The sequence below is a fragment of the Oryctolagus cuniculus genome, chromosome 2, assembly GCF_051225735.1.
Source record: "Oryctolagus cuniculus isolate XC-2025 breed Fujian yellow rabbit chromosome 2, ASM5122573v1, whole genome shotgun sequence".
In the NCBI taxonomy this organism is placed as follows: Eukaryota; Metazoa; Chordata; class Mammalia; order Lagomorpha; family Leporidae; genus Oryctolagus; species Oryctolagus cuniculus.
The window spans coordinates 1,674,928-1,702,873 of NC_142868.1; the positions used below are offsets into that span (position 1 = coordinate 1,674,928).

Here is a 27,946-nt window from a genome sequence, read left to right on the forward strand (position 1 = left end):
CAGTACCCTGGGTTCTAGTCCCGGTTGGGGTGCTGGGGTCTGTCCCGGTTGCTCCTCTTCCTGTCTAGCTCTCTGGTGTGGCCCAGGAAGGCAGTGGAGGATGGCCCAAGTGCTTGGGCCCTGCACCCGCATGGGAGACCAGGAGGAGGCACCTGGCTCCTGGCTGCGGATCTGCACAGTGCACCGGCCGTAGCAGCCATTTGGGAGGTGAACCAGCGGAAGGAAGACCTTTCTCTCTGTCTCTCTCTCACTGTCTAACTCTGCCTGTCAAAAAAAAAAAAAAAAAAAAAAAAAATAGGAGCCAGAAACTTCTTCCTGGTCTCCCACGTGGGTGCAGGGCCCAGGCACTTGGACCATCTTGTACTGCTCTCCCAGGCCACAGCAGAGAGCTGGATTGAGAGTGGAGCAGCCGGGCCTAGAACCAGTGCTGATATGGGAAGCTGGTGCTACAGGCGGAGGCTTAGCCCACTGTACCACAGCACCAGCCTCAGAGGAAAAGATCTTTAAAGGTTTTTTGATGAAAACCAAAGTTGGTTCTTTGAGAAAACGAAATTAAAAATAAAATTTTAAGGGGCTGGCGCTGTGGCGCACTAGGTTAATTCTCCTCCTGCGGTGCTGGCATCCCATATGGGTGCCGGGTTCTAGTCCCAGTTGCTCCTCTTCCAGTCCAGCTCTTTGTTGTGGCCTGGGATAGCAGTGGAGGATGGCCCAAGTGCTTGGGCCCCTGCACCCGCATGGGAGACCAGGTGAAGCACCTGGCTCCTGGCTTTGGATCAGCGCAGTACTGGCTGTTGTAGCCATTTGGGGGGTGAACCAATGGAAGGAAGACCTTTCTCTCTGTCTTTCTCACAGTCTGTAAACTCTACCTGTCAAATAAATAAATAAATTTTTAAAGTAAAATGCATTTTAAAAATAAGATAAAACTTCTAGCCAGATTTATCAACAAGAAATGAGAGAGGGGCTGGCATTGTGGCATAGTAGCATAGTGGGTGAAGTTGCTGTCTGTGACCTGACATCCCATATGGGTGCTGGTTCTTGTCTCAGCTTCTCCACTTCCAATCCAGTTCCCTGCTAATGGCCTGGGAAAGCAGCGAAGGGTGGCCCAGGTGTTTGGCCCTGCCACCCACATAAAAGACCCCAATGAAGTTCCTGGCTCTTGGCTTCTGCCAGGCTCAGCCCTGGCTGTTGCAGCCATCTGGGGAGTGAACCAGTGGATAGATCTCCCTGTCTCTCCCTCTCTCTCTGTAATTCTTCCTTTGGGGAAGATAAATAAGTCTTTAAAAAAGAAAGAAAAGAAGTAACCAAATTGAATCATAAGGAATGTTACTAGTAAGCTTTGTTTCTGTTGCAGGTCTTGGCATGGTGACCCCTGTGAATGACCTCAGAGGGTCCGATTCGATCGCCTACGACAAAGGGGAGAAGCTGCTGCGGTGCAAACTGGCCGCCTTCTACAGGCTGGCCGACCTCTTCGGGTGGTCTCAGCTCATCTACAACCACATCACAGTGAGTCCGCCGGGAGGGTGGGGAGCCCCAGCAGCACCTCCTGCGCCTCAGAGTGGGGGGCGCTGAGCTCCCCTTCCCACCTCTGACCCGGTGGCTTGGGGTGAAGTCAGGAGAGCAGGAACACTGCCCTGTTAAATGAGTGTTTGCTAATTACAGGCCGTTCCTCGAGTCCTTTTTATGCTCTCAGCCTAAGGATGAAGGTATTTTCTTTGCAACTCTGACTGGAGCTTTCTGTCTCTCGCAGTTTCTTTGGTCACTGCAGTTTTAACCACTTTTCAGCATTATCAGGGCCTCTCTTTTCTTCAGTTTGTTACTGACAAATACTGCTGGCTGTCCACTTCCTCTGTACTCAGCATTGTGTTCTGTCAGGGACTGACACCCATCCCCCCCGGGGCAGTCCCTTCCGCATCCCAGTCCATCAGCCCCCGCCCCTTCCCTGGCTTGTCTGGCCTGCATCTCGTGGCCTGTCGTTTCCGTCACAGTCTGCCAGGCTTGTGCTGGTGCCTGCTCCTCTGACAGCCAGGTCCTGCTGCAGGCTCTCTGCCCAGGTCACTCCCCCTGTCTCGGGGGCCACACCACCACCCAGCAAGCCCAGCCGGTGTGTCTCACACACGCATAACCTTTCTTCCCTGTCTCCAAAACCCTTGACCTTATTACATCACAGAACAACACGGGCGCCTTCCTGACACCTCTGTGTCCATTCTGTACGCTGCTGACCGGGGTCCTGCTTCTCTCTCCAGCCGGACTTTGCCTTCTGGTCATGGAGTCCCACTTGCCGCCTTCTCGGAGCTGACCCATTGGCGAGTTTCCTTTCTCTTCCCTGAGTCTTCTGTAGAGAAAGCGTCTTTCTTTGAAGTGCTTCCTGCCTTTGCTGTTAACTTGCTCCAATCTTCAGTTTCTTCTATTAGATATTTTAAATGATTAATGTAGTGCCTATTACTGTAACGTGTGAACCTTACACAGGTGTCTAAGGTTAAGCTGCCTCCTGGGCTGTCTGCATCCCATATCGGAGTGCCTGGTTTGACTCCCGACTACTCCGTACTTCCTCCAGCTTTTTGCTAATGCTGCCGGGTGGCAGCAGATGACGGCCCAAGTACGTAGGTCCCTGCCACCCATGTAGGAACGAAGATGGAGTTCCTAGCTCCTGGCTTCTGCCTGGCCTAGCTGTGGCTGTTGCAGGCGCTTGGGGAGTAAACCAGTGGATGGAAGACCTCTCCCTGACTCTGCCTTTCAAATAAATAAATAAAAATCATTTAAAAAAATAACATAGTCTTGCCACTATTTTTTCTTGTAGCACCCCGTATTAAAAGATGTTTGATTATTGAAACCTTCTCTGCATATTCTTTCACACTCGGGTAGGTTTTTCCACATATGGGCTCAATCAGACTCCATTGTGGACTCAAAGGAGTGTGATGGGGGGTATGGAGGTCACTCTTAGGACCAGTGCCCAGAGCTTCAGCCGCTTGGTCCTAATTTCTGGCGCAGATAATGAGTTGGCTTTCCTTTATCTGGTCTCCTTGTCACTGCTAAAGTGAACTTTTTATTAAGGTGAAGGTTCTGCACATTGAAGATTTTAATTTATTGTTTATTTTCATGTATTTGACGGAGTAACAGGAGAGAGACACCTTCCATCTGCTGATTCACTCCCCCAATGCCACAACAGCCAGGGCTGGGTCAGGCTGAAGCCAGGAGCCTGGAATTCTGTCTGGCTCTCCCACATGGGTGGTGGTACCCAAGCACTCAGCCGTCATCCCCTGCTTCCAGGCATACTAGCAAGAAACTGCGTGGGAAGCAAGATTAGCGTGACGTGAATCAGCACTCTGGAACGGGACGTGGCTGCCCCAAGGGGCGGCTTTCCCCGCGGCACCTCAGCCACTGCCCAGTCAGCACTTCGTAGTGTGAGCTGGCCGTGTCGCCCGAGTGGGCTGCAGCTCGTGTCCTGCCTTGACCCCTGTGCATCCATGCGTTCTGTCCTTGCTCGTCAGTGTCTCCGCCCGCAGGAGGGCAGCTCCATGGAGGAGTCGTGGTCTCTGCTGTGGCTGCAGGACCAGCAGGGGCACCATAACTTCCTGTCGGGTGAAGGGTGGAATGTGGTCTGCAGCTGAGCAGTCATGAATAAGAGCGCCCTGGAGCCTTCTGATTCGTGGCCCTTAGGTGCTGCCTCCAGGGGCCTGCTGCCATTGCACCGGACGCAGTGCTCTAGTGGAGCCCTGGGGCCCGTGGTAGCCTGAGCCTGCACGTTTGCAGTCCAGTGGGGAACGTGGTCCCCGACTCGAGCAGCGGCCTCCCGTCCTGCCCGGAATGCTGTGTACGTGGTCGAATTGCTTCATTGTTCTTTCCTCCTGAAATTGTTCAGGAATTGGCAGAATTAGAATGTTCAGTGCTCACACTTCTCTAAGTGATCTCCTTGGGGCCTAATTCTGAGCAAAAAGAACCCAGATTATCAGAAATATTTCTGTGTCTTGTGACGCAGAGCTAGAGTCTTGAGGAAAGATTCTGTTTTTCCATTTTTCTTTCTTTTTTTTTTTTTTTTTTTTTGACAGGCAAAGTTAGTGAGAGAGACAGAGAGAAAGGTCTTCTTCCATTGGGTCACCCCCCAAATGGCCGCTACAGCCGGCGCTGCGCTGATCCGAAGGCAGGAGCCAGGTGCTTCTCCTGGTCTCCCATGGGGTGCAGGGCCCAAGTACTTGGGCCATCCTCCACTGCACTCCCGGGCCACAGCAGAGAGCTGGCCTGGAAGAGGGGCAACCGGGACAGAATCCGGCGCCCCGACCGGGACTAGAACCTGGGGTGCTGGCGCCGCAGGCGGAGGATTAGCCTAGTGAGCCACGGCGCCGGCCTTTCCTTTTTTCTCTCACTATTTATGACATCCTTTTTTGTTTTGCAATCTAGTTGTTATCAATGCTTAACAGAAATATCTATCAGTGTAACAAAAAAGTGCTAACAGGTCATCCTGTCCTCTTTGAAAGAGGGTAATAGGGATTTTCTGAGAAAGGGATTTAAAAGCACTAACAGGTGTAAGAGGATTAGAGATGATCTGAATTAGATGTTTGTTTTAGGACTTGGGAAAGGGCACCAGGATAGGGTGCTACCAGGAGCTGGTGGCCCTGAGCCATGGGCTCCACCTTTATCCTGGTGTCTGTGGAATGCTGTCCAGGTTTGACACCTAGAGGACTTGGCACGTGCTTGGTGCCCTGTGCTGGAGACAGGGTCTTTTTTTTTTTTTAATTTAAGATTTTATTTATTTGAAAGGCAGACTTAGAGAGAGAGAGAGAATCTTCCATCCAGGTGGCCACAATGGCCAGGGTTGGTCCAGGCTAAAGCTTCATCTGGTCTCCCATGTGGGTGGCAGGGGTCAAGCACTTGGGCCATCCTCTGCTGCTTTCCCGGGCACATCAGCAGGGAGCGGGATTGGAGGTGGAGCAGCCGGGACTTGAACCGGCACCCATATGGGATGCAGGCATCGAAAAGGCGGCTGGAGTGTGTGGTTTTCATGGAGTGAGATCTGCCGTGGCAAAGCCTCATCCCCCCACACGGAGGGGCGCAGCCGCGTGGGCGGACGGGGAGACCCTGCCCAGGAGTGTTGCTCTTTGTGCGCTTTCCTGCGTTCATTTCCCCCCAGACTCAGGGGATTGCGTATCTTAAGCTTTTTCCATTAAAATATGTTGATTTGTTAAGCTCATGGTTGCAAATCCATCTTAAAGAAATAAGTCAAAGCAGAAAATGTTATGAAAAATGTTAATTATAGCATTATTTTTAATAATGAAAAAAATTAAGACTAAATATCCAACATTAGATAGGAAATGACAGAATTATTCAATAATTTGAGGGCATGTTTTATACTATGAAAAATAATGATAAAACCATGTTAAAATTTAAACACAGAAATGAGAACATTCGAAATCCACCCTGTTGACAGTGTGTGAACCATGTGTACGTGTAGATGGAGGCAGGAGAGCCGCCCAGGGCGGGTGGGTGCTGTGTCTGACGTGCGGCAGGGCAGGGCAGCGTGCTTCTGAGGAGTGCGCAGAAGGGCCGGGAAGAGCTCAGGCGCTCGCGAGTCGCAGAGGCCTGGCAAGGAGGCTCTCCGGCCTCGTCCAGCCCAGGATGAAGTGGTGGCGAGCAGTGCCCTGTGCTCTGGGCCAGGAAGAGACCAGCAGATGGGGGGGGGGGGGGCAGGATGGAAAGACTGGAAGCAGATCTCCACGTGTTGAGAAATACAGGAGTGGCCTCGCAGGTCAGCACGGGGACGGAGGAGCAGGAGTGATGGGTGCTGAAGAATCATGGTTGGAGAATTATGTTGGGGTCCTGCCTTCTGCATACTCACACAGTACTTGCAGTGAGTGAAGATTAAATTTGAAACTTCAGGGACCACACCTCCCTTAAAAAAAAAAAAAAAGTGAGCCTCTAGCCTGGTGGTTGATAGGCCACGTCCCACACCGGAGGCTAGCATTTGGTTCGTGGCTCAGGCTCCTGACTCCCGACAGCCCCGGGAGGCAGCAGTGAAGCTCACGTGTTGGGTTTCTGCCACCCAGAGGAGACCTGGGTTGAATTCTGGTGTTGGGCTTCTGACTCTGGCCCCAGTCATTGCAGGCTTTTGGGGAGTGAAACAGCAGGTGGAAGCTCTCTGTCTCTTTCTTTTTCTGTTTCTCCCTTTCTTTGCTTCTCAAATAAGTAAAATTTTAGGGCCAGTATAGGTAAAAATCATTAATGTTTTACCTGTGATCTAAGGAAAGTATCTTAAGAGATAGAAAGCACTTCTCATAAAAGAAAAGAGTAATCAATTTGATAACATTTAAAGTGAACAAATTTCTCATCTGAAAGAACCTGTAACTAGAATTAGGTGAAAAACCACAATCTAGGGGCCGGCGCAGTGGGGAGCAGCTCCAGCATGGCATACAGGTGCCGGTTTGAGTGCCAGCTGCTCCACTTCCATTCCGGCTCCCTGTGATGCCCGAGTAGTTGGACCCCTGCCACCCACTCGGGAGATCTGGAGGGGATTCCCAGCTCCTGGCCGCAGCCCTCTGGCTGTTGTGGGCGTTTGGGGAGTCTACCAGTAGATGGAATTATCTCTTGAATAAATAAATAATAAAAAAAATTTAAGAACTAAGGTGCTGTGAACATTCTCGTACCTACCTCCTGGTGTCCACGTTCGAGTTTCTCACCCAGGAGCGGACACAGTTATCTTCCAAAATGTCCACCAGTAGTGCACGACAATCCTGCGCTTCTGTAGCCGTCTACAAAGATCAAACCTGGTGTCTGAGACAGTGATTTGTTGTGGATTTATAGTTTGCTGGCTACCAAGGAGCTGAGCATCTTTTCCAGTTTTTCACAGACATTCCCTTCTGTGACTTTATTTTTTTGTCTTTGTGCATTTTACACTGGTTTGTCCTTATCTTATTGATAGTTATTGTCTTTAAGTCATTCTGGGAATCAACTTCTGTTGGCTACAGCTAGGGCCAGTTTTTTTAGAAATTTATTTTGGTGATAACAAGTTTTGTGTGTGTGTGTGTGTTTTTTTTTTTTTTTAATTATTTATTTGAAAGGCAGAGTTACAGAAATGGGGTGGGGTGAAGGCAGAGAGGAAGAGAGAGAGAGGTCTTCCATCCACTGGTTCACTTCCCATATGGCCATAATGGCCAGGACTGGGCGAGGCAGAAGCCAGGAGCTTGGGACTGCACCCATGTCTGCCATATAGGTGGCAGGGACCCAAGTCCTTAATCCATCACCTGCTGCTTCCCAGGATCTGTGTTGACAGGAAGTTGGATTTGGCAGCCAGACCAGAAACTGAACTCAGGCATGCCAGTATGGAGTACAGGTGTGTTAAACACTGGGCTAAATGTCTGCCCTCCCCCTTTTTTTCAGATTTATTTATTTATTTGAAAGTCAGAGTTAGAGAGAGGTCTTTCATCCGCTGGTTCACTCCCCAGGTGGCTGCAACGGCCAGGGCGGGGCCAGGCCAAAGCCAGGAGCCGGGAGCTTCTTCCAGGTCTCCCATATGAATAGTAGGGGCTCAGGCACTTGGGCCGTCTTCTGCTCTTCTTAGGCCATTAGGAAGGAGCTGAATCAAGTGCAGCAGCTAGGACACGAGCCAGCACCCATGTGGAATGCTGGAATCACAGGTGGAAGCTTCACCGAAATCCACCGACCACACTCCCTTTGTTATTCAAAAGTGTGGAGAGATGGGCCTGCAATGTGGCATAGTGGTGCCAGAAGCCCATATAGGCGTCGGTTCAAGTTCCAGCTGCTCCTCTTCCGATGCAGCTCTCTGCTATGGCCTGGGAAAGCAGTGGAAGATGGCCCACGTGCTTGGGCCCCTCCAACCACGTGGGAGATCCAGAAGAAGCTCCCGGCTTCAGATCGGCCCAGTTCTGGCCGTTGTGGCCACCTGGGGAGTGAACCAGCAGATGGAAGACCTCTCTCTCTCTCCCTCCCTCCCTCTCTATCTCCTTCCCTCCCTCTCTGTCTCTTTCTTTCTATCCCTTTCTTTCCCTCTGCCTCTGTCCCTGGCTCTCTGTAACTCTGCCTTTCAAATAAATAAGTGAATCTTTTTATTAAAAAAACCAAAAGTGGCCGGCGCCGCGGCTCACTAGGCTAATGCTCCGCCTTGCGGCGCCGGCATACCAGGTTCTAGTCCCGGTCGGGGCGCCGGATTCTGTCCCGGTTGCCCCTCTTCCAGGCCAGCTCTCTGCTGTGGCCAGGGAGTGCAGTGGAGGATGGCCCAAGTACTTGGGCCCTGCACCCCACAGGAGACCAGGATAAGTACCTGGCTCCTGCCATCGGAACAGCGCGGTGCGCCGGCTGCAGCACGCCAGCCGCGGCGGCCATTGGAGGGTGAACCAACGGCAAAGGAAGACCTTTCTGTCTCTCTCTCTCTCTCACTGTCCACTCACCAGGCACACAGGCTGGGGGCGTGAGCACGAGCTGCAGACAAACTGACACAGCCCATCGGGAGCAGGGCAGAGGCTGCTGTCGTGGGTGGGTTTGTGACCGCCGTCGTCCTCTGGGTGTGAGGATTAGAGGACGTCTACTCTGGCTTTCACAGTGCCAGTCTCGGTCTTCGTGCCTGACCTGCGGGCTGGGCTGGTGGAGTCGGCGGGCTCGGTCTGTTGATGTCTCACTGGGCTGCTGTAGGACTGCTGCTTTCTGCATACGTCAGTTGCCATGGGGTGTCTAAGGGACACTTTCTAGGGTTTGATAAATGGAGTGGCTGCAGTGTGTCCTGGGGAGCACCCTGATCTCCTGGCTCTGTGGCCTGAAAGCGAGGCGGGCAGGTGGCGTTCGGAGCGGTGGCTGACTCGGTCCCTGTCCCCACAGACGAGAGTGAGCGCCGAGCAGGAGCACTTCCTCATCGTGCCTTTCGGACTTCTCTACAGCGAGGTGACTGCGTCCAGCTTGGTGAGCGTCCTTGTCCTTGGCATCCGTGTGTAAGATCCTGCTTGATACTGAACACCTCTGGGTCTGTGTTTGAAGAGTTGTGAGCACTTTAAACTGGGTGTGAGTAGTTGCTCTTGGGGTAATGTGAGTCTTCCTGGCATTTTACGTCACTGTCCTTATTTTCAGGTTAAGGTGAATCTCCAAGGAGATGTAGTGGACCGTGGAAGTACCAACCTAGGCGTGAATCAGGCCGGCTTCACCTTGCACTCTGCAATTTACGCGGCGCGGCCAGACGTGAGGTGCATCGTGCACATCCACACGCCCGCAGGGGCCGCGGTGAGTGTCCATCACACCGTGCACATCCACACATCCGTGGGGCCATGGTGAGTGGCCATCACACCGTGCACAACCACACATCCGTGGGGCCATGGTGAGTGTCCATCGCACCGTGCACATCCACACATCCGTGGGGCCGCGGTGAGTGGCCATCACACCGTGCACATCCACACATCCGTGGGGCCATGGTGAGTGGCCATCGCACCGTGCACATCCACACATCCGTGGGGCCATGGTGAGTGTCCATCGCACCGTGTACAGCCACATATCCGTGGGGCCATGGTGAGTGGCCATCGCACCGTGCACATCCACACATCCATGGGGCCGCGGTGAGTGTCCATCACACCGTGCACAACCACACATCCGTGGGGCCGCGGTGAGTGGCCCTCGCACCGTGCACACCGCACGTCTGCCGTGGGCCGCGGTGAGTGGCCCTCGCACCGTGCACACCGCACGTCTGCCGTGGGCCGCGGTGAGTGGCCCTCGCACCGTGCACACCGCACGTCTGCCGTGGGCCGCGGTGAGTGGCCATCGCACCGTGCACACCGCACGTCTGCCGTGGGCCGCGGTGAGTGGCCCTCGCACCGTGCACACCGCACGTCTGTCGTGGGCCGCGGTGAGTGGCTGTCCCCAGCAGCTCCTATCTGGGCGTGTGGTTGGAGGCACGTGGCCTGCTCTCGGTGGCCCTTGCGTTGTGACAGTCAGCGTGCCTGATGTTGGCTTTGAAAGCAGAGCAGTTCTCCCAGCAGGTGAACTCTTCTCAAGGTTTTTTTCTTTTCCTCGTGAAGGATCCATTTACTGTCTGATTTTTGAAATTCCTGTAATAGGTCTGAAACTGTGGATCAGCAGTTGGAAGGCCCCCCGGCACGAGGCTAGGGTCAGATTTCAGTGCGTCAGGGCTGTGCGGAAGTCACAGTGACAGCAGTGGCAGTGCCTCCTTGTGAGAAGTCGGAAGGAGGTAGGGAGGGGCTGCGGTGGGCTCAGAGAGGAGAAGGGTGTTCAGGGTGAGACAGGCTGTGTGGAAGGAGCTGAGGGACAGGGGGTGTATGCTGGCTCACAGGCAGGGAGACTGAGCAGGGGCCGGTGCTGTGGCACAGTGGGCTAAGCTGCTGCCTGCAGTGCCAGGACCCCACGTGAGCACTGGTTTGAGTCCCCGTGGTCCATTTCCAATCCAACTCTGTGCTGATGTGCCTGGGAGTGCTTGGGCCCTTGCGTCTGATGGGGGACCCAGAAGTAGTTCCAGGCCCCTGGTTTCAGCTTATCATGGCCCAGGCCATTGTGGCCTTTTGAGGAGTGAACCAGCAGGTGGAGGATCTCCCTCTATAATACCTCTGCCTTTTAAATGAATAAAATAAATCTTAAGGAAAAAAAAAACAAACACGAACTGAAGGGCTAAGTCCCAAGGATGGAAAGCGTGTAGCTGCATCACAGCTGTGGCTCCTGTTTATCTCACTTTGAACATGGGTTCTTGATCGCAGAATCTGAGCCTTACTAGATGGGTGCTTCTACAAAGGATATCATGATCCTACATGATAGGTCAGCGACTCGTTCACTCCCCCCGGTGTCAGCACCACTCAGGACTGGCCAGAACCCTTGCTAGTCTCCCACATGGGTGGCAGGGGCCCAAGTATTGGGAGCATCGTGTGCTGCCTCCCGGGCACTTAAGTAGGAAACTGGACTAGAGTAGCTGGGACTGGCTCCCGTGTGGGCTGTGGTGTCCCCAGCACAACTTACCCTGCTTACCACGTGCCCCCAGACAGCTGTTTTCTTACCCTGCTGTACCACGTGCCCCCAGACAGCTGTTTTCTTACCCTGCTGTACCACGTGCCCCCAGACAGCTGTTTTCTTACCCTGCTGTACCACGTGCCCCCAGACAGCTGTTTTCTTACCCTGCTTACCACGTGCCCCCAGACAGCTGTTTTCTTACCCTGCTTACCACGTGCCCCCAGACAGCTGTTTTCTTACCCTGCTTACCACGTGCCCCCAGACAGCTGTTTTCTTACCCTGCTTACCACGTGCCCCCAGACAGCTGTTTTCTTACCCTGCTGTACCACGTGCCCCCAGACAGCTGTTTTCTGGGGGGAGGGAACTCCCTCTTATATGAAGACTAATACTTTGAAAGGTAAATGTGTTATTGTTTTTAAGGCATTAACTTTCTCTGTGGAATTGTGTTTTTAGATATTATTTGAGTTTTGGAGCCTGTTAGACTAAGGTTATAATGGTACAGTCTATAGAAGGCCCTAAAAATTAGCACATTCTAGGCCGGCACCGCGGCTCACTAGGCTAATCCTTCACCTGCGGTGCTGGCACACCGGGTTCTAGTCCTGGTCGGGGCGCCGGATTCTGTCCCAGTTGCCCCTCTTCCAGGCCAGCTCTCTGCTGTGGCCAGGGAGTGCAGTGGAGGATGGTCCAAGTGCTTGGGCCCTGCACCCCATGGGAGAACAGGAGAAGCACCTGGCTCCTGCCTTTGGATAGGTGTGGTGCGCCGGCCGCAGCGGCCATTGGAGGGTGAACCAACGGCAAAAGAAGACCTTTCTCTCTGTCTCTCTCTCTCACTGTCCACTCTGCCTGTCAAAAAAAAAAAAAAAACAACAACAACAAAAAAAACACATTCTGGGGGTATTTTGGGGGAGTTTTAGACAACTTCAGGGCTATATGAACACTTCCTACTTAGAGACTCAACTTTAAATAATTGTGGAGAATTTACATTATACAGTGTATTACCCTGAAACGTGATGAATTGGTTTCATCTGGTTTGACCTGCTTCGATCTTGCCTGCAGCCTAGAGGAGGGAGTGCAGAGCGGCCTGACGACACTCGCAGCCCCCTCGTGTTCAGTGCTGCTGCGGCTGCGCCTGGCGCCGGGCCGGCCCGTGCTGCTTGCGCTAAGAGGCCACACTGAGCGTCCAGCTGCAGCTCGGGGCTGCTTTTTGAGGCTCGCCTGGTTTTGAGATAGCTTCAGTTTCTCAGTGAGGAGTGGGGGTGCAGGCAGGCGTCTCTCAAGGTCGTGGGTTCATAGGTTCCGTGTTTCCAAGAAAAGGCGTCTAAAACATGTCCCTCTCCTACCGTTCCTCTGCGGAGTGTGCCTCCCCTCACGGCGGCTGCTTGCTCCCCAGGTGTCTGCAATGAAGTGCGGGCTCTTGCCCATCTCCCCGGAGGCGCTGTCTCTTGGAGAAGTGGCTTATCACGACTACCACGGCATCCTGGTGGATGAGGAGGAAAAAGTCTTGATTCAGAAAAATCTGGGACCTAAAAGCAAGGTCAGTAGGTCGGTCCTGGCCCCTGCAGGGCAGCGGGCAGAGGAGCAACGGCGAGTGTCCGGCGCCTGGCCTGGCTCCAAAGGGCTCCCTCGTTTTCCCGCCAGGTTCTTATTCTGCGGAATCACGGGCTCGTATCCGTGGGCGAGAGCGCCGAGGAGGCCTTCTATTACATCCACAACCTCGTGGTCGCCTGTGAGATCCAGGTGAGTGCGTGGGAGTTTCCCGGCTCCGTGGGTTTTTGATAATTGTCTTGCAGGGATGGGTCCTTGAGCAGTCTCTGCCAAGGAGGAGCTCAAGGGCTTGGAGACTGACTGGGACCAACACCATTGCAATGATCGGCACTGACAAAAGAGTCCAGCTTCTTGCCTCCAACTTTTATTTTTCAGTTGCTTAGTTCACTGACATTTGTGGAGTCCTGGTGTGTGCCAGACTAGGGAGCAGGTGCCTTTTGTGTGTCCTTATATGGTGACTTCCTTTGGCCTTCCCAGCGCTCCTCCTGAACAGGCTGTGGTGGGGTAGAGACTCGCGCAGTCCCACAGCCATGAGAGCCCTGTGCCAGCCTGCTCCAGCCAAGCCCTCACTGAGTTCCATGTCTGGGGCAGTGAGGTCCCAGGTGCTCTGCAGGACCTTTCTCCTGCCAAGTGTGAGGGCCAGCGCTTTGCCATGTCCAAGGGAAACCTGAAGGCAGCTTTGTGATCAGCCTTTTCTCCTGCCCCATACATTTTACTCGGTCCCCAGTGATTGTCTCTGGAGGACCCTGCACCCTGCGACTGCTCACAGCCGTCTGGTTCTCTTGGTCTCCACGAGGTACTCAGGTCATGCTGTCTGCTTATTTTGGGAAAGGTTCGAACTCTGGCCAGCGCAGGAGGACCAGACAACTTAGTGCTGCTGGATCCCGGGAAGTACAAAGCCAAATCCCGCTCTCCAGGGTCTCCGGCAGGGGAAGGCACGGGACCCCCTCCCACGTGGCAGATTGGTGAGCAGGAATTCGAAGCCCTCATGCGGATGCTTGACAACCTGGTAAGAACGGTGGTGCCGCCGGTGAAAAGGCTCTGTGACAGCACCCCGAGTCACCGTCCCCGTTCAGGCCCCGAGCTCACGGGGAGGCCCAGGGTCCCCTGCGAGTCGTAGTCACGAAGATGCAGAGACGGCCTGTGTGGACCCCTTGTGTGGAGCAGAGTTCCACAGCAGGTTGCTGGTGACAAGCAGAGAGCCCAGCAGTGGCACCCCACGTCATTTGGGTGTTTGGGGTTTTGCGATAACCGCAAGTTCTAGCTGTTTTGAACCCGAGTGCCATGTTCCACAGAACTCTGCTGCCTTCCTCCTGCGCACTGCACGGGCTCATAGCCCAAGCTGAGGCTGGGCAGAGGAGATGGAGCTGGGTGTTGGACTCAGGTGCTCTGATAGGGGACCTGGGCACCTAACAGGAGGCTGAACTCCCTCCCTCGGGGAGGCCATCTAAGTGGTGGGGACGTGGGGAGGTGTCAGGTCAGTGTTGCCATGCGGCAGGGCTGTCGGTGAGGCCGCAGGAAGCATAGGTGCAGAATTGGAGCAGGAGGAGTCTGTGAGTCTGGTGGTCCTCAGTGAGACACTGCACTTCAGAGAGCGTGGGCTGGGTCTTCTGCCTGGGAGCAGCTGTCAGGAACGGACCAGCTGTGGGGAAGGTGGACAGGAGCGCAGGAGCAGGTGGCCGTCGCTCTGAGTCCGAGTCAGCAGTCAGGTTGGTTGCACTGATTGAGGGTCTCCTCCAGAGTCAGACGGAACGCGGTTCTTGCTCTCATGACCTAATGAGGAAAGTCAGCAAACAGATTCCAGACCCAGCCTTGGCCCTGCGCTCTGTGTGGTGACCGAGGCACAAAGAGAATGCAGGCAGACGGGGCCCAGGCTGGACAGGTCAGGGAGAGCAGGAGGGAGAGAAAGCCGCAGGGAAGGTGGAGGCAGCAGCTGGGTTCAGGTGGCAGCTGGGGTGGCGTGACTGCCGCAGGTCGAGGGTGGGGTGGAGGGCAGCGAGACCCCTGCGCACCCCAGCCTCTCAGTCACAGCTGTGGTGTCTCGCCGCCTTCCACCGGCAAGTCAAGTGGAAGCAAGGACAGCAGCATGCCTTTCGTGTGCCTTCAGTACATTCTGGAAGGAAGGGAGGAAATGAGAACTAGGCAGTAACTCTGACTTGATAGGGAGGACGGCTGTAAGTGAAATGTTGACTAGGAAGTGTGTCTGTTATCGAGTGTCCTCCATGTGCCCTTGTTGTGACCACGTTGGTACTGGGGGCTGTGTAGTTTCTAAGGAGTAAGCTGGACAGCATGCTGGTGAGAGTTCTTGTTCTGACTCGGGTCTGATGAGCTGCGTTTGTCGGTTGATAATCAGTGACCACAGTAAGGAGCAGTTGAAGATGCCCACCCTATGAGAAAGATTTCATTTCAGCATTTATCGTTAGAAGATACACTAAGTGTATCTCGAAAAAATTTCAAGATATAATTTCAGTTTCTCAAATAAGGAAGAAATACTTGTTTTAACTACAGTGTTTGCTTATTACCTCGAATTTTGGTTTGACAGCATTTAAAGGGGAGAACGTCCATCCCCTGCTGAGATGAAATGCCGTGCACCCTGGGTCTAGCCCGAGTCCTGGAGACTGCTCAGAGGCCGTCTTTCTGAGCAGGAGGAGCGCACACACGGGACCTGTGTTTCTGAAGGCGGCCCTTGTATAGTTGAGTCGTGCTCAGAAGTGGGAATAGGGCGGGGGGGCCGCTCACCTGTCTCTCAGAGGAGTCAGGCGACAAAACCAGGCTTCTCCAGTGGAGTGGTGGGTCGTGCAGGGGCCCGTGAGGAGCACAGCCCAGAGTCGGGGGAGAAGTCGCGAATCGAGGGGGTTGCTGGGGGTCTCAGCAGGCAGCAGCGGGCTCCGCGGTCTCTTCTGTGTCGGGGCCTGGGGCCCTTCCACGTTGTTTTCTGTCTCCCTGTGAAGGGGCAGCACGAAGCTGTCACACTGCCTGTGCTGTTAGTGAGTCAGACTGAGCACGTTGGTTTTCCACGGGTTCTGTGGGTTAGGAGTGCAGGCACAGCTACACTCAGCTTTGAGTCTCAGAAGGCGGCAGCCAGAGTGTGTCCAGAGCTGCTTCTCACCAGAAGGCTTGGCTGGGGCCAGCGTTGTGGCATGGTGGGTGAACCTGCCACTGGCCACACTGCCATCATATTTGGGTGCCAGTTTATGCCCCAGGTGCTCCACTTCTGACCCAGCTCCCTGCTAATGGTCTGGGAAAGCAGGGGAAGATGGCCTGAGTGTTTGGGCCCTGCCACCCACGTGGGGGACCTGGAGGAAGCTCCTGGCTCCTGGCTTTGGCCTGACCCAGCCCTGGCTGTGGTGGTCACCTGGACAATGAACTGGCAGATGGAAGATCTCTTTCTGTCTCTCCTTCCCGCTCTGTAACTGACTTTCAAATACATACATACATACATGCGTACATAAATCCTGAAAAATACATACATACATACATGCATACATAAACCCTGAGAAATACATACATACATGCATACATGCGTACACAAAGAAATCCTGAATACATACACACATGCGTACATGCGTACATAAAGAAATCCTGAAAAATACACACATACATACATGCATACATGCATACATAAAGAAATCCTGAGAAATACATACATGCGTACATAAAGAAATCCTGAAAAATACACACATACATACATACATACATGCATACATAAAGAAATCCTGAATACATGCATACATGCGTACATAAAGAAATCCTGAGAAATACATACATGCATACATGCGTACATAAAGAAATCCTGAATACATACATGCATACATGCGTACATAAAGAAATCCTGAAAAATACATGCATACATGCATACACGCGTACATAAAGAAATCCTGAAAAATACATACATGCATAAAGAAATCCTGAAAAATACATACATGCATACATAAAGAAATCCTGAAAAATACATACATGCATGCATACATGCGTACATAAAGAAATCCTGAGAAATACATGCATGCATACATGCATACATAAAGAAATCCTGAAAAATACATACATGCATGCATACATGCGTACATAAAGAAATCCTGAGAAATACATGCATACATACGTGCATACATAAAGAAACCCTGAGAAATACATGCATACATACATGTGTACATAAAGAAACCCTGAGAAATACATGCATACATACATGTGTACATAAAGAAACCCTGAGAAATACATGCATACATACATGTGTACATAAAGAAACCCTGAAAAGAAAAGGAAGAAAGGGCCCAGCTAGGGGAGGATCCGCTTCCAGGCTGCCTCAGGTTGAGGGCGGATTTCAGTTTCGTGGAGCTGTGCCAGCCGTGGCGAGAGCAGTGGGGTTGGTGTGGCCCAGCCTGTCACCTTTTGTTAGTTCCCCTGTCCCCTCACGCTCCGAGGGAAGGGATCACGCTGTCCTGCCCCGTCCACCTGAGCTGAGGGCTGGAGTAGGGTGGGGGCGCCAGCCTTCGCTGAGTTGGCCCAGCAGAGGTGTGAATTCGGGGCGCATCTTCGGAAGTACAGCGTGTGGTCCTGAGGCGGGACTGCAGGCCGGGCTCACACGTCGGCCTAGCGTGTGCCGAGAACAGCTGGGTGAGCCACGCGGACCTGGTGTTTCTGAAAGTCAGCGTGTACTAGACTGAATTAAGAGGTTGAGCAGGTTGGTTAATAAAACCTATGCCGTAGCCTTGTGTGTTCTCAGTTTAACCTTCTGCTGAAGTAGAACACGTAAACAGGACAGCACACAGACTGTCAGTGTCCACTTCCGAAACCTGAGCAGGCCCCAGGCCCCCTTCCCAGCCGCTGCCCCTCCCAAGGTGACCGCTCACCTGTGTAGCCACAGACGGGCTTTGCCTCTCTGCTGCTTACAAGTGGCGAGCTCTTGTGTTTGCTTTCTTGTTATGAACATCCTACTTGGAGTCACCTGCACCGTTGTGTGTGCTCGGTTTTATCCTTGCTGTGGTGTGGTTTAGCACGGTTCTCACACTCTACTGCTGATGGGTGCTTCTCACCTCTCTGCCCGGGAGCGCCTGTGTGCCTGGCAGTGGCCTCGCTGGCACAGAAGGTACGCGTGTGACCGCCACGTGGCTTTCCAGAGCAGAAGCCTGTCTGGGAGCTGGAATAGTGACCGTCTTTCACTCTCTTTGGACCCTAGGGCTACAGAACCGGCTACCCTTACCGGTACCCTGCTCTGAGAGAGAAGTGCAAAAAGTACAGCGATGTGGAGGCTCCCGCCAGTGTCACAGGCCACTCCCTCGCTAGTGACGGCGATGCGGGCACTTGCTCCCCTCTCAGACACAGTTTTCAGAAGCAGCAGCGGGAGAAGACCAGGTGGCTGAGCTCTGGCCGGGGCGACGAGGCTCCTGAAGAAGGACAGAGTGGGAGCAGTCCCAAGTCGAAGACTAAGGTGTGGACGAACGTTGCACACCATCACGTGAAACCCTTGCTGCAGTCTCTCTCGTCCGGTGTCTGCGTGCCAAGCTGTATTACCAACTGCTTGGTCTGTGCCTACCTTACTGTTCGTAGTTAGATGACGTAGAGCAAGTTGGGGGCTGGGCTTCGGAGGCTTTGGGAATCCTGCCCTTGTACCCAGCGGCCACGTGACCCCTCCTCGTCAGACCTCTCGGTCTGAACCAAAAGCCCCGTTACGCCCTAGATGAAGTCCAGTGGTGCTGTCTGCTTGAAACTGCTGAAGACCTAGCGGTCCTCTTCTGTGCTTCAGCCTACGCTGCCTCCACGCGCAGCACGGGCGAAGCTCCGGAAGCCGGCGTTGTCCCCAGTGCCTCGTGCACCCCGCGCTCTCACGCTGTGGCCCCGCGGACCCCGCGGTGGCCTCCTGTCGCTCCCGCCTCGTCTTTAAGGCTTCGGCGTTTTCTTAAGCAGTTTGCCCTTGCGACTCACTGGTCTGTCCTGTGCTGCCCCGTCCTCCTCCTCCGCGTTGATCCCCTGCTCTGTCCCAAAGCCTCCGAACGCTCAGGCCAGCCGCCCTCTGCATGGACGGTTGCATGCAAGTAGACGGCCATCGCGGTGAGTCTCCCGACTGCTGCTGGGTGTGGCACAGCCACTTGCAGGCACCCGCGACAGACGCCACCACGGGTGCTTTGTGTCAGTACTGACGTTCCCGAGGGTCGCTCTGACGTCCTGCAGCCAGTGTTCCTCCTGAGAGTGGTGCTTACCGCTCCTGAAACCCAGCCGTGAGTCTGGCCAGCCCCGGCCCGGCCCATTCCTGAAATCCTGGCCTGGCGTCCTGAGAGGAGACGAGGCTGGGCGGGCACCTCCTTGCATGGCTGGGTCAGTAGCACTGAGCGAGGTGTTCCCCAGACACAGCAGGCAGCCAGAGCAGCAGAGGGCGCCGTTCCTTCCCCGTGTAGCACTGCTCTTTCTATATTTCTTTAAAAAAACAGTTTTGTCTTCCCCAGGTGTTTTCCTGACGCCCAGCTGGGGAGAGTCCTCGGTGCTCCTGAGCAGTTGGCCAGGCAGGCGGGCCCTGCGTGGCCCTGGCTGGGCTCAGAGTGTGGCGTGCACCTCTCCTGGTTCCCCTCCCGGCCTCCTGTCTCCCTTTTTCCTTCTTTCTTTTCATTTTTGCATTTTTTATTTGTTTTCCTTGTTAAAGGGAGGGGTTAAAGAGACGCACCTCTCTGGTGGTGACGTGCACACTCGGTGCTGCCTTGCGTGATGGAGTTGTGCGCAGGGCATCCGCAGCGGCCCAGAGCCGCGCTCACTCACGTTAGGCGTCCTAGTCAGTGTGCGCACGGCCGGGGAGTCTCCCCACACTCACGTTTCTTTCTTACTCTTTGGAGTAACAATTCCATGCAGTGGTCCCAGGTTGGTATGTTTTAACTTACAATAACTGTTGTTACTTTTTCAAATGTGACGCTTCTGAGGTTGTTTTCATGTTTTGACTAAAACTCATGTTAATAAAACGCTGGAGTGTCTATCTGAGAAGATTGCCGTCAGTGAGTACCCTGGCTCCGTGCCCATCCCACGCTCCCCACAGTGGCTCAGCATCCGGCCGTTCCGTTGCTCTCCTCCAAGTCCTCTGGCGTGTGGCTATCTTAGTGCCTCTCAGCAGTGCTCTGAGAGGCGGAGCATTTGCTGACTGAGGTGGGCTCGTTTTAAAGTCAGTGCCTACTCCTGCCTGAGAATTAGAATTGGACTCAAAACCTTACGTATTTGATTGGAGATTTAAAAAACCAGCAGCAGCTGTGAGTGGAAGGCGCAGCACGCGGACCACGCGCACTGACATGTAAAACAGCCTTGCCGCTCATGAAGCGCTTCCGGTGTCTCTGGGGTATTTTGCTAGCACTCAGTGTTGAGTTATGTAAGATACTTGACATCAGCAGACTCTCCTGTATCCAGTCGTCCGAACGGGGATTTCCTTGAGTTGAAGTAGAGGCACTCGTGCATTCCGGTGCTGTCGTTTGTTTTAATGCCCACTCTGGCCTCCCTCCCCGCCCTGGGGGCGGCATCACTGCTTCTCATGGCCCTGCCATCTCACGCTTCAAGCTGGCTTGGGTGTTGGAGGACTCAGAGGGTGAACCAGTGGGCCTGCGGGGCCTTGCCTGGCCGGTCCGAGGGCCCCGGATCTCACTGGGGCTTCTAGGTGACCTTTCCCGTGCCCACGGCCCTGCCTGCCACCGTTTTCTGGATTCTGCGTGGCCACGTCCCGCTCCCGTGGCAGCTCTGCCGAGTGACCCAGATGTGTCATTGGTTCAGTCCTCTCCGTGGTGTTCAGTGCATGACCAGACGTGAACTGACAGTGGGTGCTGTTGCTGTTGCTTCCTGCCGTCACCCTGACTTTCCAACTGTTCTTGATATTTCAGTGGACTAAAGAGGATGGACATAGAACCTCCACCTCTGCCGTCCCTAACCTGTTTGTTCCGTTGAACACAAACCCCAAAGAGGTCCAGGAGATGAGGAACAAGGTACGTGCTGCGACCCTTCCCCCAGTGGTGGAGCTGGGTGGGGTCGGGAGGGCACCGTCACCTGCAGTAGGCCCACTGGCTGTTGGCCGGCTGGAGGCGCAGAGCCGGTGGCTGGCAGGGCCGGACAGCTGGCCCAGGTCAGGGCTCCTTCGGAGAGCTGTGAGCAGTGTGTGGAGCTTTGGCACGTGAGCCCCGCCAGCACTGGCACTGTCAGTGCTGGGCACAGGGCAGAGCGTGAGTGAAGAGGTGCGTCTGCCGAGCGCCTTGCTGAAGCCATCCCTCGGTCCGGGGATGGGCCCTCCATCGCCAGCCCGACTGCCTGCCCAGCAGGTTGGACCAGTCGCTTCCGCAGCCTTGGCGGTCACTGGCCAGAGCTGGAGTGCAGCTTGCTTGGGGCGGGGCCTGGTGCGTGCTGTGGGGCTCCCAGGTGCACTGTGGCTCTCTGTGCTGCTCAGTGTGTCTCTCTTTCTTCCCGTCACAGATCCGAGAGCAGAACTTACAGGACATTAAGACGGCTGGCCCTCAGTCCCAGGTTTTGTGTGGTGTAGTGATGGACAGGAGCCTGGTCCAGGTGAGAGTTCAGAGTGTCTCTGACAGTGGTGGGCAGTGAGTCTCTGACCATCTGCCCAAAATACTCTTAAATGTGGAGAGAATGGCCTCGTGGGGTAAGTATTCTTGGCAGCTGTTCAATGCTTTGCTGATGAGAAGTGGCCCTGCCGTGCCCCGTGGGCTCTGGACCAAGCGTAAGCGTGCTGAGGGCCGCGGCTGTCCTCCAGCCTCCTCGGAGTGCATGTGCACGGGCGGGTGGCACTGGTGCCACCAGCTTTGGGGCCTAGAGTACCCCTGGTTGGAACAGGGTGCTGTGTGGTGCACTCGTGGGGGTGGGCTCTGTGACCCCCTGTCCTGCTACATGTGGTCCGCGTGTAGCTGCGTTTCCATAAAGGACTCTACCTAGTGGCACAAGGAAGGTAATTGTGTGAGTGATTCCCTTTGAACATTAATAAGCCACCTCCTGCTTTCAAAGCAGACCGCCAGGGTAGGCAGCTGCTGTTGCACTATCTGGAGTGGCCAGTCCTGGTCTCCCGTCCAGGGAAGGCGACTGCTGTCGCACTATCTGGAGTGGCCAGTCCTGGTCTCCCGTCCAGGGTAGGCAGCTGCTGTCGCACTATCTGGAGTGGCCAGTCCTGGTCTCCCGTCCAGCGTGTGCACGTGGTGCTGCTGCATGCTTTAGCCGGCTCCAGCCTGTGCTCTTGGCTGGTGTCCCGAGGCGGCCGGGTGTGCTCTGACGACTCGGTTTACTGTTGCAGGACGCGCCCCTCTCTGACTGTACGGAGACTCTCGAAGGGCTCCCGCTTACAGAGCACACTCTTAGTCCCGCTAGACCTCTGTCCGTTAGAAAGGTACTCACACCACCCTGGGGACCCGAGGCCCTGCGCTGCCCCCCTCCCCGGCTGCCCCCCCACCCCCGCTCCTCTCCTAGGCACCCTCTGAGTCACGTGTGCAGCTTGAAACGGGTCTGTGAGCTGTCCGGGAGGCTGTGACAGCTTTGGTCTGAGCGTTCTCCGTGGTTGCTGGGAAGTGACCGTGCGGAGGAGGGCCGCGTCCCCCGTCCTCACCTCCTGGGTTAGTGCACAGGTTGGGGCTCCAGTTTCCCTGGAAGTGCAGACGGCTGGGGCCAGCGTGGTGCGCAGCAGCTTAGATGCCGCCTGCAGTGCCAGCGTCCCACACAGGCACCGCTGAGAGTCCTGGCTGCTCCGCTTCCCATCCAGCTCCCTGCCAACGCACCCAGCAAGGAGTGCTCCCCACGTGGGAGGTCAGGATGGAGCTGCTGGCTCCCGGCTTCAGCCTGGCCCAGTCCTGGCTGCTGTGGCCATGAGGGGAGGAAAGCGGCAGATGGAGTCCTCTCTGTCTCTGCCTTCAGGTGACTGAATGAACCCAGCATCACAGACGCCTCCTGGGGGCCGCCTGGGGCGGTGGCCTCCTGGCACAGCCGCCTCCCTCACTTGCTCAGCTTTGACCACAGCGCACCGCGCTGATCCAAAGGCAGGAGCCAGGTGCTTTTCCTGGTCTCCCATGGGGTGCAGGGCCCAAGCACTTGGGCCATCCTCCACTGCACTCCCGGGCCACAGCAGGGAGCTGGCCTGGAAGAGGGGCAACCAGGACAGAATCCGGCGCCCCGACCGGAACTAGAACCCGGTGTGCCGGCGCCGCAAGGCGGAGGATTAGCCTAGTGAGCCGCGGCGCCAGCCTCTGGATTGAGTTTCTTGCTCCCGGTTTTGGCCCCAGCCTCGCCCCAGCTGTTGGGGACACTGAGGGAATGAACCAGTTTTCTCTGTCTCTCTCCATCCATCTCTTTGCCTCTCAAATAAATAAAAATTAAAAATAAACCTATAGATAAAATTTTTAATTTTTCAGGGGGAAAAGACTTAGGAAATTTTTTTTAAAATTTATGTATTTAAAAGGCAGAGTTACAGAGAGATAGAAGGAGAGACAGATCTTCCATCTGGTGGTTCATTCCCCAAATGGCCAAAACAGCCAGGGCAGGGCCAAGCTGGAGCCAGGAGCCAAGAGCTTTGTCCGGGTCTCCCATGGGGATGCAGGGGCCCAAGCACTGGGGCCGTCCTCCACTGCTCTCCCAGGTGCATTAGCAGGGAGCTGGGTCAGAAGTGGAGCAGCTGGGACTTGAACCGGCACCCATATGGGGTGCTGGCATTGCAGGCAGTGGCTTTACCCAATATGCCCCAACTCTGGCCCCGAGAAAAAAATTTTTTTAAAGATTTATTTATTTGTTGCAAAGAGTTACACATATAGGAAGAGACAGAGAGTTTTCTATCTGCTGGTTTGTTCCCTGAATTGTTGAAACAGCTGGGGCTGGGCCAGGCCGAAACCAGGAGTCAACTTTTTCTGGATCTTCCACGTGGGTGCAGGGGCCCAAGGACTTGGATCGTCCTCTGCTGTTTTCCAAGACCATTAGCAGGGAGCTGGCTCAGAAGTGGAGCAGCCGGGTTGCGAACCTGCGCCCACAGGGGATGCCGGCGTCACAGGCGGTGGCCTTATTCACTGGGCCACCACAGGGTCCCTGCCCCGAAAGTTTTGAAACCCACAATTGTAACCTGACTGTGTGCATGCCTGCCTGCGTGTGTAGCGGGGGAAGCCTGTGTGGTGTGGCACAGCCGGGGTGAGAAACCTGCCCAGAGCGTTCCTGCTGCTCGGACAGCTTCTACCCGCACGGCGCGCTCTCAGCCCCGGTGCCTGCCCTGCGCTCATACGGTGTTTGGAGGAGCTGGCCCTACAGTACCTCCAGTGGGCTGGGCCAGCTGCCAGAGGGAAGCCAGCAGGTGCCACAGACTCTACGTGACCTGCCTGTGTGGAATCCCAGCTTCGACTCACAGTCTGAGTTGTAAATACTTAGAGCAGTATTCTGTGTGTTTTTGTTTAGTCCAGTGAGTCCCGTCTTTCCCTGTCCTCAGTCTGTTTCCGGCTGCCATTCGTGGAGGAACCTCTGTGAACAGGGAGGAAGATACAGCCTTCTTTCAGCTGTTGGCACTTTGGCCACACCTTTGTGATCCTGTCAGCTAGCACCTGGCGCGTGTGGAGGCTGCCGGTGGGGCAGCCCTGGGCGTCAGGACAGCGTCTGCAGGCCGGTTCCTTATGCAGGGACAGCTTGGCTTGTTTCCAGCAGTGTTGAGATGCAAGCGTGCGTGCCCATCCCTGGGGCCTCACCTGTGGTAGACGTCGGTCCCCCCTCTCTGGCCCTGTGGAGCGTGAGCCTTGTCCCGAGGGCCATGAGTGGAATGCTGGACTGTGCTGACCCCTAGCCACTCTGTGATGTGCCCACCATGTCTCATTTTTGTGGCGAGACCTTGCTTTGACTCCATGGCTGGCCTCCACTGCCTTTCACGTGGAGCGTGGCACTGCTGGCTGACCACGTGTGGGGACCTCCTCTTCATCATGAAAATGGGGGGTGGGCGAGATTCTGGAAGGCTTCTCTGGAGGGACTTCCCTTTGCCCTGCACTTGCCCTTCCCCCACAGCGGCCACTCACAGCCTTCCAGCGGGGGAGGGGCGGCGGGCCTCAGTTCACACTGGAGCACGGAGCCTGCATCGGTCACCGTCTGCCCAGTCAGCTGACTGAGCGGTTAGGGACGAGGACATGAGGCTGCCCAGAGCCCAGGCAAGGACGGTGCCGTCTGCTTGTGCAGGCGGGGCTTCCCCGTGTCAGCCCGGCACCTCGGGTGTGCTCAGATCCGTGTGTGTGCTGCTCACAGACGGGGAAGTCGGGCGCAGCAGCCGGAGGGGAGCCCTCGTCCTCCTCAGTCAAGGGCAGGAGCAGGGACTGGGCCTCTGCTTGGAGGCCTTGTGAGGGGACTGGGAGTGAGGGAAGTGGCCTGCTGGAGGGCGCGGCCCTTCCAGTGAGCTCCACAAGGAGCCCGCTTCTGTAGCCCTGCCTCTGGGCCTGACTCTCATCAGGGCTGGTCTGGAGGCGGCTGGGAGGAGCCCTGCAGGTCGTCGGGGGCATCAGGCCTGGGACAGGGCTCGGGTGGGCGGGTTCTGGGTATTCCGTCCCTCGAGCTTTGAGCATTCTGCTTCAGTGAGTCCTGTCCCTCCTGTAACCGGCAGTGAGATCAGGATGCAGGTGCAGAACGCCGCCACCAGACGGCACCTGGCGGCCCAAGGGCTCCTCTGGCACATGGGCGGCCCGAGGCCTGTGTCGGGCCTCAGAGCTGACAGCAGCAGACGAGGACAGCTGAGGCAGGGCCGCTGCCGGGCACCGAGCCCCCCCGGGCCGGCCTCCTCTGGTGCTCGGCCTCGCCGGGCCAGGCCTGGCCTCCCTGTGGTTCTGGATTTCCTGGTGGTGGTGTTAACCATCGTTCAGTAATGTACGTGGTGTGACTTCCGGTTACCTTCTCAGAAGGGAACCCCAGAGCATTTGGGGTCCACTTTGCTGCCCCCCACCCTGGGCAGGCAGGCGACGTCCTCCCAGCCTGCGTGGCACGCCCTGCCCACCCGTGCCGCCTGTGTCTGCCGCAGCCCGACTGCCCCGCCTTGGGCACGGCCTGCGAGCTGCCTTTGTGCTTCGCTCTGCTGTTTCCCGCGTTCCTCAGACAAACACTGGTGCTCGGGACGCGCTCCAGGGCCCAGCGAGGGGCGAACTGCGTGTGCCCTGAGCGTGCAGGCTGTGGGGCACTGACTTCTAACCAGCACCAGCAGAGGGGCCTCTGCCTGGACATGGGCGGTGTCCTGGGCCTGTCCCCTGGGTCCCTCCTCCAGCCATGTTTGTTCTGTGGCGTCCTGTACCCTGCAGGCTGAGGTGAGCCAGGCCTTGCCCCCAGTGGCACAGCCTCAGGCGTCTGCCTGCTCCTGGACGCTCCCACCCCTGCCTGCTCCTGGGACGCTCCCACCCCTGCCTGCAGCCTGCCTGGGACCAGGGAGAGCCCCGCCGGCCAGGCTGCCGCAGACCGGGCCACCTTCTTGTCCACAGGGGGAGCTGGTGACGGCCTCCAAGGCCATCATTGAGAAGGAGTACCAGCCCCACGTGATCATGAGCACCACGGGCCCCAACCCCTTCAACGCGCTCACGGACCGAGAGCTGGAGGAGTACCGCCGCGAGGTGGAGCGCAAGCAGAAGGGGTCTGGAGGTGAGGGGGGGCGGCCGGGACTCGGGAGGTGAGGCGCGGGGGCGGCCGGGACTCGGGAGGTGAGGCGCGGGGGGGGGAGGGGGGGTGGGACTCGGGAGGTGAGGCGCGGGGGGGGGAGGGGGGCGGGACTCGGGAGGTGAGGCGGGGGGGGGGGCCGGGACTCGGGAGGTGAGGCGCGGGGGGGGAGGGGGGCGGGACTCGGGAGGTGAGGCGCGGGGGGGCTGGGACTCGGGAGTCGGGGGGGGGGCAGCCGGGACTTGCAGAGCACCGCGCCTGGGGCTGGCCTGGCTGGACAGGATGTCGGAATGACAGGCGGGGCTTCGCTGAGCCTGGAGGCACTGAGGCTGTGAGCTGGGCGTGGGGCAGAGCGGGGTGTGAGGGTGCATCTGTCCCCACGGAGTGAGAACAACACAGAACTGTGCTGTGGACGGTCCGGGGAGAGCCAGGCGCTGGTGGCTTCCGCGTGTGGCCTGGCTGTCAGTTCACGGGAGGCGGCCTCCCCGGATGCCCGCACGCCTTTGCTGGGCGCCATGTTGCGTGTGCTGTGTGTGCGCATGGCTCCTCCCCACAGGGGCCCCGCGAGGTGGGCCTGTGCCTGCAGCTGCAGCAGTGGCCAGCGCTCCCAGCGAACAAGGCCGTGTGAGGCGGAACCTGGACTGGGGCCAGGCTCCACTCCCCTCTGTGCTGGCCCGTGGCCTCTGTGCCAGTGAGCACCCTGCCTGTGGCTCGGGGCGGGTGGACAGACTCGCTGCAGACCCCAGGCCCGAGGGTCAGCGAGTGGAGGGCTCTGGCACTCCCAAACCACGCCATGCGGGGGCAGCCTCACTTCCTGACCCCACAGAGCAGGTGGTTTCAGACTTGAGGGTTAACAAGTGGATGCGAACCCGCTCAGAACTCGCCAAGGATGACGCCTCCATGCCTGCCTCAGGCGTGCTCCTTGAGCCCCACCCCCAGGTGCCCAGCAAGACCAAGGCAGAGCACCTGGTGGGAGGGGCACACCTGGGTGGCCTCCCTGTGGGTCTGTGACCCTCCTGGGTCGTCGGGGTGACTTGCCCACATCACTACTGGTGGCCTTGTTCTCGCCCAGTGCAGCGTGCAGGCCCCGATGGCCGAGGGTGGGAGTCTGGGCGCTGGCCCTGCTCACCTGCACGTCCCGTCTGCAGGTTGCCCTTTGGACTCTGGAGGATCTGGGAGACTGGTTTGCTTTGTCAGCTTTTCCCCGACTGCTCTGCCAGGCTTCGCCCAGAGACCCCTGCCCTCCCCCAGACGGGCCCTCGGCCGAGGCGGGCGTGGGGAACGTGTTTCCTGCCCAAGGCCCTTGGATGTTGGGCCATGCCAAGCCACCTTCAGGCCCTCCGGCTCTGGATGTCCCCTGAGGCCGTGCGTCACTCGGGTGTGCCGGCCCCAGCACGGTGGCGGGCAGCTCAGCACTGCCCGTTGGGGGTCAGAGGCCCTGGTGACCTTTGAGGGGCTCGCGCCAGAGTGCTCACATAGACCAGGGTGGACGTCTGCCCAACACTGCTTGGGCTGCCCCCTGCCCATCACAGGGCCTGGGCTTGAGACACACCCTGGGCCACAGCAGAGCGCGGGAGGCCTGGCGGAAAAGCAGTGGATGGCAGACTTGTCTGTCTCTAAAGACCGCAGGACCTGCTGCTCCTAGACTGTCCCACAGCCTGGGGCTGGAGGGAGGGTTGAGGACTGGGGTGGTGTTGGTGGGTTGCTGCTGAGACGCAGCCGGGTCACCGCACGCCTGCAGGCCTCGCCAGCGTATTTACTTTGGAGAACCCAGCAGGCACACGGTCGCCAAGTGTGACTTGCTGAGAGGACGCCCTGCTTATGCAGTCACACCGCTCTAATGCCCGGGCGACGTCCCGGGAGG

The 27,946-nt window shown here is 56.5% G+C and overlaps 1 protein-coding gene across 16 annotated transcripts in view; it reads left to right on the top strand.

Moving 5' to 3' along the window:
* ADD1 (adducin 1) overlaps positions 1 to 27,946 on the top strand; it is a 78,841-nt gene that overhangs the window by 48,656 nt on the left and 2,239 nt on the right. For 4 of the 16 annotated variants that reach the window (XM_051836678.3, XM_051836680.3, XM_051836685.3 and 1 more), the window contains 11 exons: positions 1,352 to 1,503; positions 8,821 to 8,901; positions 9,067 to 9,216; positions 12,332 to 12,475; positions 12,580 to 12,678; positions 13,319 to 13,495; positions 17,660 to 18,004; positions 20,328 to 20,429; positions 20,911 to 21,000; positions 21,737 to 21,829; positions 25,911 to 26,067. In XM_051836678.3, the coding sequence (XP_051692638.2) occupies positions 1,352 to 1,503; positions 8,821 to 8,901; positions 9,067 to 9,216; positions 12,332 to 12,475; positions 12,580 to 12,678; positions 13,319 to 13,495; positions 17,660 to 18,004; positions 20,328 to 20,429; positions 20,911 to 21,000; positions 21,737 to 21,829; positions 25,911 to 26,067 (1,590 nt within the window). The remainder of the gene's footprint in view (positions 1 to 1,351; positions 1,504 to 8,820; positions 8,902 to 9,066; positions 9,217 to 12,331; positions 12,476 to 12,579; positions 12,679 to 13,318; positions 13,496 to 17,659; positions 18,005 to 20,327; positions 20,430 to 20,910; positions 21,001 to 21,736; positions 21,830 to 25,910; positions 26,068 to 27,946) is intronic. The other 12 variants (XM_070067975.2, XM_089324945.1, XM_051836682.3 and 9 more) reach the window with 3 other exon arrangements.